Raw genomic sequence first — 13,846 nt, 5'->3', positions numbered from 1 at the left:
CTTGGTCCTTTTTGGTTTGCTATTTAACTTCAACCAGAATCTACTTTTCTTGGGGGGCGGGGGAGGTCACTATTAGGTTGTAATCTAGAAATGATCAGAGGTAATCTCATTATTATGTAAAGTCTGTGCATTGCTTCTCATGTTGTACGGGAGATAGTTTTGCTCCTGGGGCACTGGATATGGATTGGATGTGGTTTATTTTCCATGTAGAGTCCACAGAATTTTTTTTCACACTTAATATAAATGCAAATCAAAATAGCTGCCCTTGAAAGAGTAGTCCTTAACTAAATTGGACTGAGTTATATAATTTATTTATTTTTATAATACATGTGTATCATACATCCTGTCTTCAAAGTACAAAGCAGATTGATTAATATGCTGTTTACCCACTTTCAGCGATTCAGGAAGAATGAATCCTGTAAGCTTTTGCCTGTTGCTGGGTTACCACGTGCGGTTGTACGGTTGGCACAGTGGGTATGACGAGGAGCAGCAGATCAACCGGGGCCATATGAACAGGGACAGAGGCCCAAGGGCCTTGTTCTCTGAATTCAATTTGAATTCCTTTCAAATTTGTGTTCCAGTTGATGGATATGAATCCATCGAGTCTAAAGTGTTCTGCAGGAATATTAGAGACCATCGCACCCTTGACATAGAATGCACTGTTTATTCTGCCCTGAGTGGCGATTTCTGGGCTCTGACTGTGCACGGAATCCAACCTTGGTATCTTGGGAAACGGGGCCCTTCTGTTTATCACCCAGGGTACAGCCCTTGCTCGGCAGGATTTTAACTGCTATGTATTCTTCACTCTTGCAACCTCCAGGTTCTCTTATTCAAGTACCTTCCGTTGAGAGAGGGAAACTTAGTAAAGTTCGCCTGGGTTCACTGTCTTTGAAAAAGGAAGGAGAGAGGCAGTGCTTCCTGTTTACAAAACACTTTTTAATTTGTACAAGAAGCTCAGGAGGAAAGCTCCATCTGCTGAAGGTACGGGTCTTGCTGGCCATCCCGCAACTGTCCCCGCACGTAGGAGGGAATGAGGGCCATTCCACTGTGACTTTCCCACACTGCTGCTGTCCTAGACTAGGCTGTCACGACTGCTTAGAGGGAGAGGCAAGGCATAGTGAGCAGCCCATTCACGTTAGTTTTATTGGCATCGGGACTCTAATAGAAATTTATTTTAATGATGCATTATTATAAGGTAGTGTAATTAAAATCATAACGTGGACACAATTATTACTAGTTGACAGCTGCTGAGCTACAGAATCTTGGCAAATCATTGAGTGCACTGATGCAAAATTTGCCAACTGCTGTTTTATCTAGGGCCCTATAGCTTGCTGTCTGTTTTGTTAATAAAGTTTTATTGGAATGACTGCCCTCATTTGTTTACGGATTATTGCCTGTGTCTGCTTTTGTGGCAAAATGACAGATTTAACTAACTATCGAAATGATATGGCTTGCAAAGCCTGAAGTATTTACCCTCTGGGCCATTTACAGGAAACACTGGGCTGTCCATTCCTGTTGTTATGATTGCTTAAAAATACAAAGCTGTGGTGATGTTTTCCACTGTCTAAACCACTTCCTGGTTGGCAGGTCCAGCCCTAGAGGTCACTATGGTGCCATCTGATCTCTCATGAGTGGAGCCACCAAATTTTATAGACATAGAGAGCAGGAGTGGAGTGGAGGAGAAAGTTTAATTGATATTGAATGAATTCAGTTTACTTGGCACATCCACATTTCACTGTGGACTCTGAGAAGTTATTTGTGGTGTAGATTTACATGCTTTTATTTGTGACCTCTGAGATACAGTATAGGTTTTGAAAATCAGAGATTCCCAACACCGCCCCAGCCTTCAGCCTCTTACCGATGAATTGCTTTGTTTCCAGACAGGTGGGGTTCTCTCGCTCATAGAGTGCACGCTGATCGAGGAGCAGGACGCCAGTGATGATGAATGTGAGCCTCTTTCTGTCACCAGGTGTCAGGATGGGATGAAAAGTAAAGCTCGGTGGGTTTAGTCTTTGAGTTGAGAGGCGCTGCTGAGGACAGCAAGAGAGATGCTGAGCATCACCCCGGTCATTGGTCAGTGGGCCGTTTAGGCTGTGAGCTTTGTTAAACTGTCAGGGTGCTGAAAAGTCCACTGTGCTTGTCTCACAGTAGTGACATTTTAGTGGCAGGTGGAGAAGAAAGAGGAGTTGAAAGAAGTGCTGGATTTGGGGTTGGGGATGTAGTTCAGTGTAGAATGGTTTGTCTTGCATGGAGGAAGCTCTGGGACCCATCCTCAGCACTGTAAATCAAAAGAGTTGAATTTTGTACATTCTGGAAATTAAAATAAACATGAAATAGACTGCATAACCTACTGCTTCACAAGACTCTGTTATCCACTGGTTGTCTGCAGTGAATGCAATCATTGTGTACTGTGAGCATCTACTAATAAAATTTAAAAAGCAATGAGCCCTTCTCATTCCTAAGTAGCAGTGTCACTGCTGGCGTGAGGTTCTGGACTGGCGTGGGGTGGACAGCACCAGTGGAGCTGTGGGAGTGGCCGTGGCTCATGCTGGGCCCTGTATCTAACTGCTGGGTTTCGGTGCCTTGCAGCCAGGGGCTCTGCGCAGATGTTCGGGCACCTGGACTTCAAGATCGTGGTGGAGCCCCCCCACGCTGCTCCATTCACCGTGGTCCTGCTGGCCCCTTCGCGCCAGGAGAAGGCGGCCTGGATGAGCGACATCAGCCAGGTAAGCAGGGGCCCTGGCCATCATGTTTTTTAAAATTTCACAACATACACATCTGGTGAGAATTCTTAGAGATATTTTATTTTAATTTAAAATTTATATATTTGAGTAAATAAAATGTGGGATATGCACAGTGCAGAACTAGTTAGCCACGAAGAAGGAGAAATTTGAGTCGTTGGTAGGGAGATGGATCTTGAGACCATTATGCTGAATGGAGTAGACGAGACACAGAAAGATAAATATCACATGGCTTCTCTCATATGAGGAAGCCCAAATGTAAGTGATTTAAAGAGCAAAATAAAAGAGAGATGGTAGGAAACATGGAGGTGGACTTCAGGGGTGAGAAGGGGCCTTGGGGAAGGGAAGTAAAAGCGATCAAGATGCAGTATGTCTGTGTACCAGTGCCCAAGATGGGCAGGATTGTTCCGTGTAGGACGTACACCGACAATAAACATTCACACCTGCTCACCACGGTCACTGCCCTTCCACCGTTCGTCTCCACAGCTGCCCCTGTCCTCACTGCTGTGTTTTCTTAGGGTTAACTTTTACCTGAAATGTAGTGATTGCATTTTAGGTCCTGGGCATTTTGTGCTCACTGCAACTATCACAACTGTGTTGGACAGGATTGAAATTGTCCTGTTGCTGATAAGTTCTTGAATGACTCCATTAGATTTTTTGGTTATTTGTTTCTCAAGTAGGAAAATGATGAGTGATTAAAAAAAAAAAACCAAAATAAACAAAAAAGCAGTGAGCCAGGGCTGCAGTGAGAGATCACACGCTAAGGAATGAGAAGAGGTGCTGTCTGTCGTATAAAATCTGAAGCCCAGCTCCTGTGTTTTATGAAGAAGAATTAGGGGTCAGAACTGCTTACCTTTCCTGGCCCAGGAGTGCTGCATTTCCTCACACACTGCTACTGCTTGGCAATGTTCCATGACTGGACGTGAGCTTCCTGAACTCAAATGCTGCATGAATTTTACTCCATTTCCTAATACAGTGGGCAAAGTGAGTCTGTGTGAGGGAAATTTTAACGTGAGGCTTCAGGCGCATGCTGCGGCTCACTCCTATAGTCACAGCTGCTCTGGAGGCTGAAGCAGGAGGATCCCTTGAGCCTAGGAGTTTGCTGCCAGCCTGGGCAACATAGTCCCTGTTTCAAAAACTAAAAGTAAATCTTAAGTTAGCAAATGTCATTAGTTACTTTCTTCTTGCTGGGACAAAATACCGAACACCCACCACTTGAAGAGAAGTTGATTTTGGCTCATGGTGTTAGTCCATTGTTGTCTGGCTCCAATGCAGGGAAGCATGGTAGAAGGGATTGGTGGAGGAGGTGGCTCACATCGTGGTGGCCGGGAAGAGAGAGCGAAGGGAGGAGCCGGCGGGGGCGGGGAGATGAACCCTTCCAGGCCACACCCCGGTGACCTCCAGGAGGGCCCCACCTCTTAGCAGCTCCCCACTCAGCTTCTCAGACAGATGAATCCACTGATGAATGTAGCTCGCTCATGGTCCAGTCACCTTCCAGAAGCCCCGCCTCTGAGCACAGGAGAGTTTGGGGGGACATCCTAGATCTAAACCTTAATAACATCTCCCAGAGTTGTCACCTCAAGACATTTGGGACAACTGCAAAAGGTAAACATTGTGGATTTTCTTGCCTTTTTTTCTTTTTTCAGAAGACCTCATAGGAGCGAGCCTTAGGTGGACATATGTACTGTACCATAGTTCTTCCTAATAGTTTTCTTTTTTTGAGAGAGAGATTGAAAAGTGAGGGGAAAATGGAGCATGAATGGCCATAATAATCATTTTTATTTGTTACGGGAGTTTTCAGGCTTAATCTCATTTAACCTTTGCATAATATTCTGAAGGCAGAGAGAAGTACTGCTAGTCCCGTTGCACAAGAGAGAACCCAAGGTCTTGAAAGTGAGGGATTTGCTAAAAGTTACACAGCTGCTCTAAATCAGGACTGCCATCTATTCCAGGTCTTCCTTTTAGTTCCGTGTAAGAGTGCCATATGCAGAATTTTCACTTATGTAACCTGAGGACTGCTTTGATGGTGAATAAATAGCTGGCTGAAAAAGGAATGAAACATGGGCTCTTTCATCAGTCCTTGTGCATACTTGCATCCTCACGGTGACTCATTAATAATATTTCCTGTAGCTCTGTGCTCTGTCGGCTGAGATCTCATGAGTCTCTCGTTCATAAAGCTTCTCTTGCCTTAGGAAGCTCTGGACGCTGTGTTGATTCTCTGAACGTCTATTAAAACTTTGCTGCTTGCTGTTGGGCTTGTGCAGGTGCAGGGCTGGGTGCTGCTCCCGAGATGAGCTGGCTTGCAGGGCAGGAGAGAGGAGGCAGGTCTGTGCAGCAAAGTCTGTAGGTGCTGTGAAGCCAAGATGCGCAGGAAGAGCAGGAAGAGGAGGAGTAGGCAAAGGTGTCTGTCCAGCTCCCTCTCCTTCCTGCTTAGGGTTTTGCTGGGGCTTCTGAGGTTGAGTTGAAAGCAGCCCCGTGAGCTTCGCCAGGCTGCCTGAGGGGCATGGTTGAGAGAAAGACCCTCAGAGTCAGAGTGCACGAGTGACTCCATTCCGGTCTTTGAAAGAGAAGAGCCTCAAGTGTTGCCTGCCACAAGCATCCTCTTTGCTTAGATTATAGTTTGGAAAGTGTTCACCTTCCTCTTTATTTCCTGAGTTGCTGTGGCCAGTGTGGTGCATAGCCAAAAATTATGCTAGATTTCATCTGCAGTGGAAGGAAGCTCACAGGAAGTTATGTCTCTCAGAGTGGCAGTGAGACCTTCACATGAAGGTACCATCTCAGCAGTCTTCCCACCGTGTGGCTTTGGACTCTGTGGTTTCATTCATTCAGCAGACGTATTTATGTGAGTACATTGTGCCAGGCACTGTTCTAGGGACCTGTGACACATCCTGAGCAAAAGAGCCACCAGCAATGAATTCCCAGACCTTCTGCCACTTAAATTTGAAGGTGGGGAAGGCCTAACATGTACAGGAAGTGTAGTAAACAAGTGCATGCTGTTGATGTCAGAAGGCACCAGGGCAGGGAAGGGCTGGGCTGCTGGGTCAGCGAGACCTAGTAGAGGTTCAATATGGTGTCCGTGCCACTCTGGAGACTTTTAAACAAAGACCCCATGTGGTGATGGGAACCCCATGTGCACCTGTGAAGAGAGGAAAGTCTTTCCAAAATAAGAAAGTAGCAATGATAAAGATCCTAGAGCAAGAGAAAGCTGCATAGTTGGAGGAATTCCGTGGAATCCAGTGTGGCTGAATTGGAGTATGGGAGGGAGAATAGAAGTAACTGAGGTAATTGTGCAGATTGGAGACTCGTTCATCCACACCAGTGGCAGGGCTTTTCTCTCGTACTGAGTCAGCTTTCGCAGGCAGCTGTTAAGGTTGGAGTGAAAGAATCCATACTGGAGCCTAGGCTTGGACGTGACCCTTTTGCTGCCATGGTGGGGCGGGGGCACAGGAGCTGGACACTTGGATGGTCCCCCAGGCGACATGTGAGGGCCACCGACTGGTGTGGCGGCAGTGGGGCCGAGAAGGCTCCTGGGTCTGGGTTCAGGTTGAAGGATGAGTGAGCAGGGCTTTATTATGAACAGGGTCCAGGCTGGGAGAGGAGGAGTCAAGGGCAACACCAGGGTCTTCAGCCTGAACCACTGCAGGAATGGGGCAGTCTGCTGGGGACAGAGACTGGGAGATCTGGCTACCCAGTTTGTGGAGAGGTTGCTTATACATTCCCGAAATTGTCAATCTCTCAAGTGTGTCCCTAGACGTACTTATCGTTAATGGGATGAGCCACCTGAGTGCCTGTGAGTGTAGTGTTTAATATTTTATCTGGCAGACAGAAAATATGGACGCAGAAATGAAGTGGAAACATCCTGGCACCCACCACACTAAGCCATTTCCCGAAGAACTTCCCGCAGGTGACACGCATGAGTTCTGTACCCGCACTGCGATGTCACTCCAGCCTGCGGTTACTGGGCACTGCAGGCCACTGCCACATGCACAGTTACAGAACCGCTGCCCTGAAGAGCAAGCTCTCTCCACTTCCGATCTCCCACCGGCGTGTCACGCAGAGATGACTTGACAGTTTGGCTCTTGGAGTGTGCGCACAATGCTTTTAAACCTCATTTTCAGGGCCGGGGATTTAGCTCAGTGGTTCCACCGCCTGCCTTGCAAGCTAAGGACCTGAGTTCGATCCCTGGTACCAAAAACAACAACAACAACAAAAAAACCCCCAAAAACCCCTCATTTTCTTCTCTCTATATAGTTCCACACATTTTTCATTTTGATTGCTTCTAATAAATTGCCTATGCATGTGTATGCATGTATGTGTACATACATGTACACGTGACTCTATTACCATTTTATAGCTTTTTCAGAGTCATTGAGCATTGAGCATATAGCTGCTTGCAAGTGTGCGGATTAATACAAAATGTGCTAAACATCGAAATGTGGGCAGGGGTTTCATGTACTCTGCAGTGAGTGTACTGCTGGCCTCGAGGGGACAGTCACCTGCATGATTTCGTGACCCATGACTTGCCCAAATGCCACAGGAGAAATAGAACCCATCACTTCACTGCGTTGTCCATGAGGTTTCTGGGTGACTTTCTCCTAAGTCCTGCCAAACCTGATTTACATCATAGTCACTGCATTTTCCTGGTAAATGGAAAAATGGTTTTGCAGTCTTCTAGTGGTTTTAATTTACATTTCTGTCCTTATCAATGAAATTAATATTTCCCACTATTTCTGTTTTATGTCTGTTTACATCAGATGCACATTAAGTCATTGGAATGATTCATATAGACTAAGAAAATGAACATTCTCTTTCAATTCCAATTGTGAATATGTGCTCCATTATTTTATCTTTTTAAGTATTTTGTCAATCTTTATTTTTCTAAACCTTGAATTTTCTGTGGCTTGATTTGAAGCCCCCTTTGAAGCTGTTGTTCCATGTTATACTGATCACTTAAGAGAATAAAGCGCTTCCCGAGTATCAGTATGATCCTGGCTTCATATAAGGAACTCTACAAAATTAAGACTCTTGGTTTTGCCAGGTCTTTGTCTCTGGAGCTGTAATTTTAAGTGGGAACAATTGCTTGAATGATTAATTACACCTTTAGTTGTCCCAGTAAGGCCATAATTAACTGTTGGAGCCTCCAGCAAAGTATGCAAGGAGCTAATGGTCTCAACCAATAATTCTTCCCCTTTTTGTCTATTTATAGGGAAAGATCTAAGGCTGAACATTTGACCATTCCTTTCAATATAGTGCATTCATTTGTGCTTGTCTCACTTGTCATACCTGGATTTTGCCATAATTATGAGTATGAACTAAAATGCAAAATTAAAATTCACCTGTGAACTTCTTGGTTGGGGCAGAAATTCTGTATTTTGTGCCAAGCTTAGACCTGTGTAGACAAGTTTGTAGACACTGGACATGCTTTCTCCCTTAAAATAGCTTCTCTGAAATCAATGGGAATTTTCTACGATAGCCTAAAACAGTGAATTGAAAGGAAAATGGAATCTAACCTTGCTTCCTACTACTTAGCAGTATTGAGAAGATAAAAGAAATATGGTGGCGTGGTGGATGGCAGACTTTTGCTTAAGTACTGCAGTGAGTGGGACCTCAGAAGCCCAATCTGGAAGTGGCTCTGAGCAGCATCCCGGCCAGCTGCATCGATGCATCTTGGGTGTTTGTGAGCGTTACACATGCTCAGCCTGCCCTCGTCCCTCAGACTTGAACTGGGCTGTCTCTGACCTGGGTGTCTCCTCTTCTCAGCCTCTGCATTTCAGGGTCACTATAATTTACATAAATTCAACACGACATTGAAGATCCCTGATGGCCCGCTCACTTCCAGATATTCTCTTAACTGAGTGAACTCTATTCATCTTCCCAGGACTCTACTGCCTCTGCCAGGAACCAGATCCATGCATGAATAATCACGCACACCGGCAGCGCTCAGGGTCTAGAAGGGGGTTCCAGGACCCCCAGGACTCCCAAGTCTGAGGGTGCTCAGCCCTTACAGAAAGGGTGTAGCGTTTGCACAGAACCTCCATGCAGCCTCCTGCACTCTTTAAGTCATCTCTAGATCATGTGTAATATCTAATGTCATGTAAATGCTTGTAAGTAGCTGTACTTGATTGCTTAGGGGATGATGACAAGAAAAAAAAATGTGTGCATGCTTTATAAGATGGAAATCCGCCCCCCCCCGACAAATACTTTTCATCCACAGTTAATTGCATCCATGGATACCAAACAGGGGGACATAAAGGACACACTTCCGCCATCAGCACATTCACATGTGTACTTCCGCAGGCAAAGTCTGCTGTAGCTTAAACTTCTAGAGTGGCACCCTTTGTTCAGTGCACATGGAACTGAGAGAAAGGCAGAGCATGGCGCTGGAATGGAATTGTAGACCCAGTGGCACAGAGCCTGTCCCGGGAGGCGAGCACATTTTGAAAACCACTCTACTATAATGTGATCGATCCAGCCCTTGATTCACCTATTCCATGGGTGAATTAGTGATTGTGTTATCAAAGACCTTTTTGTATAACTACAGTGACTTGTCATTGCATGGTATTTTGAGCTTTGGTTCAGATTGCCCATGTATTTTGTTCTCCTGAACCTTAAGTGTGAGTGAAAATTTCCTTTTCCTTTTATTCCTGTTGAAAATCATTTCAATGCCTCACACAATGGGTCAGAAATATTCAGGACTGAGACCCTGACCCAAGATACAAGATGTGCAGAAGTGGTCACATACATCTGGGGTTTTTTTTCCCAGATGTAAAACGTTTATCTCAAGTTGCAGTTGTGACAGTGTAGAGGACTGAGCTGGTTTAGGTCTGCTCCAGCTACAAAAATGGGAACATTTAACCCACAGATTCAGTAAAATAGAAACAATTTGCAGGTAGAAAGGGAAATCTTTAGTCAGCAGAAAGAACAAGAGAATTTGAAGTCCTATCAGAAAGCTTGTAAGCCAAACACTTAGAGACTTGGAGATGCTTTCAGATTGGAAATTGGCCCCAAGCCCAGGAACATTAGCATTTAAAGGGAGGGAGAGAGAGCCTTGTTCATCAGTGCGGTTGAGGTCCCCACTTGAAGCCTGGGGATGGAAAGAACTTAAAAGATTCTGCTCTCGGCTCCAGGGAAGAAATAAGGGCATTTGTCTTTGTCATGAGCTCTGAGTTCTTAAAAATATCCTTTGAGAAATGAATGTGTCTGGCATATGAATTTTAAATTCAGATTTATAATGTTCACATGGTGTAAAAATCTCAAACTGAGAAATTCTTACAAAAAGAACTTTTGACTATTGAAAGAAATGTCAAGAAAGTTATAGATGCAAACACAAATCCATTCCATTAGCAACACTTCTACAAACCAGGGCTTGTGACGTGAGCCGAAATCAAAAGTTGCCAGTCTTGTGGGAAATATTTATCATGAACCAGAGTCGGGAGACCCAGGGAGCAGATGACAGATTAGGATTGGGAGAACTTGAGGAAACAGAGTAAAAGTTGGAAAGGACTGTAAAATAGGAATGTTTGAAATGCAACAGAACCAGGACAGAAAGGGACCTAAGCATGGAGATGACAGCAGAAGGAAGGACTTGGTCACGTGTGCAAAGGACCTGGCTGGTCAGTGAGCCAAAGAGACACCTAAAAATGAAACCACAGATACGGAACTAGCACTCCGTGGACATTCACGAAGGACAGTGGGTCATTTGAAGCTGGTGCGAAGATGGAGAGCTAATTAGCGGGCTTATAAGGAAAGTGCGCAGAGTACAGCAGAGAGGGGTGCAGAGAAGGGCCGTGTGAGAGAGTCAGAGAGCAGAGCTGCAAGGCCGACGATTCGCGAGAACAGAGAAGAGGCAGTCTTCAAAGCGAAAAGTGGTAGGGATTTTCAAAATAGATAAAGATATGAGCCTTTGTATTCAGGAAACATACTGAACTCCAAGCTGCGTATGTGCAAAACCCCATCTAGATATCTAGGTAAGATACGGAAGACCAAACATACAAAGACATATCTAAAAAGATAGAAAGACAGGTTATGATGTAAACATTAAAAGATGGAAAAGTGCGATTTTTTTCACCGATAGAATATATAATAGACTGTGTGTCTTTACAGTAGCAGCAAAACGGAAACGGCTGAAATGAGCCCTTAAGTGCAAAGAGGCTGGCTGAATGGACTGCCCTGTGTTCAGACCACAGCGCATGCAGCATCGAAGATGAGCGAGTGCTGCAGATCACGTGAACAACCTCAGAGCAATGTTGGGTAGAAAAACAAAGTGGCCGTGTAAACCTTAAAAAGGCAAATAATATTGCATATTGCAATGGGCAAAACCACATGCATATATAATAAAATAAGTAAAAAAGGATAAGGGAGGATGAAAGAATACCATCAGCCTCCAGAAAGTGGTTACTTCTGGGTTGGAAGAAGCCTAGTGGAAAGGAGGAAGAAGAGGACTTCAGCTGCGCTGGCGGTGATTTATTACCTTAAAAGAAGAGAAAGCTCCAGGAGCAAACAGGGCAAAATGCTACTATTGCTTGCATCTAGGTAGCTGGGATATAGAGGCCTCGTTCTTTTCTGTATGTATGAAGAATTTTATAACTAAAAATAAAAACATCAAGATGAAACACGAAGGTCTACATTTATTTCCTTTTTGACTATCTCTCTTAAATTCCAAATTATGAATCACTGTATTCATGAAGGGAGAGGGGTGAGAACCAAAGCCAAAGACCTCCTCTGTTCCGTTTCTTCGATGAATAGTGATCTATTTAAAATTAAATAGCTTAATAGCATCTTTCTTGTGATAGTTAATTTTCTGACATTAAACGTCATTTTCTCTTTCCAGTCTTCTTTGCTAGGATTCCATGTTTTTTAAGAAATGAAATATTTCAGCCAAAGAAGTCCTCCAATGTGCATTCATACTAGGTGTGAGACAGGGTGTCCTTCCCTTCTCCTCTGCCGTTTCACGCAGCTTCTGCCCAGGCTGTTGCTGGTGTGCTGGGTCCCCAGGGCAGACTCTTCTCCAGACCTTGGCATCAAAACCACACCTCCAGGCACCTGGGGTTGCCATGGCAGTGGCTGAGTCTCCTGGGCTGGTGACCTGGGCAGACTGGGCTTGAGACCCCTTTCCTCTTGACTCCCTCTTTCAAGAAGCAAGAGCTTAACACTGTGCATCCATTCTCCTACAGATGACTCATGTTTGTCCTTCTGTATGGCAGAGTAGTGCTCCATGGTGTGTAAACACCACGTTTTCTTTATCCATTCATCTGTTGATGGACACACAAGCTGCTTCCAAGATTTAGCTGTTATGAATTGTGCTGCTCTAAACACAAGTGAGCATGGATCACTGTGCTATGATGACTTGAGCTCTTACAGGAAGATACCCAGAAGGGGAGTAGCTGGGTGCAATGAAATTTCTAGTTTTAGTGTTTAAAGGATTCTCCGCGCTGATTTCCACAGTGGTTGTACTCGTTTGCCCTCCCACCTACAGTGGAGAAGGGTTTTCCCCCCACAGCCTCGCCAGCATTTCTTATTGATTCCTTAATGTTGATCATTCTTTCTGGAGTGAGAAGGAATCGCAGTGTGGTTTTACTTTGCATTTCTGTAATGGCCAGAGACGTTGTCAGACAACAAACTTAAGTACTACGTGGTTTCTCTTACATGAGAAACCTAGAATATAGGAGATAGATCTTTTGCAAAAGGGGAGGGGGCCGAGAGACAGCAGCGGGAGGCGGGGAGGAGAATGCAGATGTGGAAGCACTGTGTGGGTACTCCAGGCAGGCTTGCAAAATGCTGGAGACGAAAAGAAGCGGAGCTGCTCCTCCCCTGCCTCAGGAGGAGGGGACGGCACAGCCGGCCTCGGAGATCTCCAGGGTCCACGGCTGGGGGTCCCTGCGTGCTGACCGGTGTGCAATGCGCTCCGTCCTGGATCTCAGCCTGAGGGCACGGCCGCTGGGTTCCAGACTCAGGACTCACCGCATCCTGTTCCTGTTCCCCAGGGCCTGGCTCTGGTCCCGGAGACCCAGGCTGCAGCATCCTGTCCAGGCTCCTCCAGTGGCTGCCGCCCTGGCCCATTCCCTCACCCAGTTCTTCGGGATACAGCCGCCTGAAGGATGGTGTCCGTGTCCAGCCACTCACTTAGCCTGTGACAGGAAGATGAAGGGCCATTGTTCGTCTGTAGACACTAGCTCACTTTCCCTCTTCAGTGTTGGCTGCTCAGGGGCACCCGCATTGGGCCTCGGGGACTCCCAGCGTGGAGGGCAGGACAGGCTGTGGGGGAAGGTTCTGCCTTGTCTCCTGGCCTGGTAGGAGTGCAGATCCTTGATCCACACTTCCCTTGGGGTTAGGCAAGCGAACTTGAATGACCACATCTGCCTTGAAGTCTTCTTCGCTATTCTTTCTCTGTCCTCATCTCTTAGGGCTTCACATTTGTCACATTGTCACATTGTCACAGAATAAGTACTTAACAAATGCAGGCGGAAGGAGCCTTTTAGGAGAGCCCCCAGCACCACACAAGGAGTGCATCATCTTGGTGCTGTGGGAAATTCAAAAGACAGACAGGTTTTGGTTCGGCTCTGTGTCATTCAGAAGACATCTGGCCATCCTTTATGATGTTCAGAAACATTTCTCTCAGAGGCATTTTAGATCGCCACATAGCAGGGGTCACCTTTGATTTTCACCTTGTCTTTTTTCTCTTGGCTTTCTTCAGTGACTCATCCATTTTTATTATTTCTTCAAGGCTCCTGTGAGTAAGGATGGGCAACTTAGGGTTCACTCTGCCTCAGAGGAGCAGCCCGAGCCTCTCTCTGGAGCCTGTGCTGGGAACTGGGCAGCAGAGGCGGGCGGGTCTCGGGGTGCCTCAGGGATGCCCACATGGAATCCTGCTCCTACCCAGTGTCCCTGGAGGCTGTGAAACCTGTAGCTGCCGTGGAGCCACTGAGAATGTGGTTCCTGCATGATGCAGTATTTGCTTTCTGAGAACCCGTGGGATCATTTTTATCTGCTCCCAGACTAGGATTAGTTGGACTTCTGCTCCAGTGTGAATTTTGTACTGGATCTGCGTGCTTCTTTGAGTTGGCTGCTCCAGAGCTCAGGTAATTGTTTCTTCAATTTTTATTTTC

General features: G+C 45.8%; 1 protein-coding gene across 5 annotated transcripts in view; it reads left to right on the top strand.

Annotated features, from left to right (window-relative positions):
* The window catches only part of Rasgrf2 (Ras protein specific guanine nucleotide releasing factor 2), a 182,165-nt gene that overhangs the window by 86,831 nt on the left and 81,488 nt on the right, over positions 1-13,846 (top strand). For 4 of the 5 annotated variants that reach the window (XM_087180737.1, XM_087180741.1, XM_087180739.1 and 1 more), the window contains 3 exons: positions 821-981; positions 1,881-1,947; positions 2,590-2,726. In XM_087180737.1, coding sequence (XP_087036863.1) covers positions 821-981; positions 1,881-1,947; positions 2,590-2,726 — 365 coding nt within the window. The remainder of the gene's footprint in view (positions 1-820; positions 982-1,880; positions 1,948-2,589; positions 2,727-13,846) is intronic. The other variant, XM_087180738.1, reaches the window with a different exon arrangement.

This window comes from Heterocephalus glaber, unplaced genomic scaffold (assembly GCF_053883595.1).
Source record: "Heterocephalus glaber isolate CG9 unplaced genomic scaffold, H.glaber_assembly_v1.0 deba00001465, whole genome shotgun sequence".
Classification (NCBI taxonomy): domain Eukaryota; kingdom Metazoa; phylum Chordata; class Mammalia; order Rodentia; family Bathyergidae; genus Heterocephalus; species Heterocephalus glaber.
The sequence above is the reverse complement of the archived record's forward strand: the minus strand, read 5'-3'. Positions and strand labels throughout refer to the sequence as shown.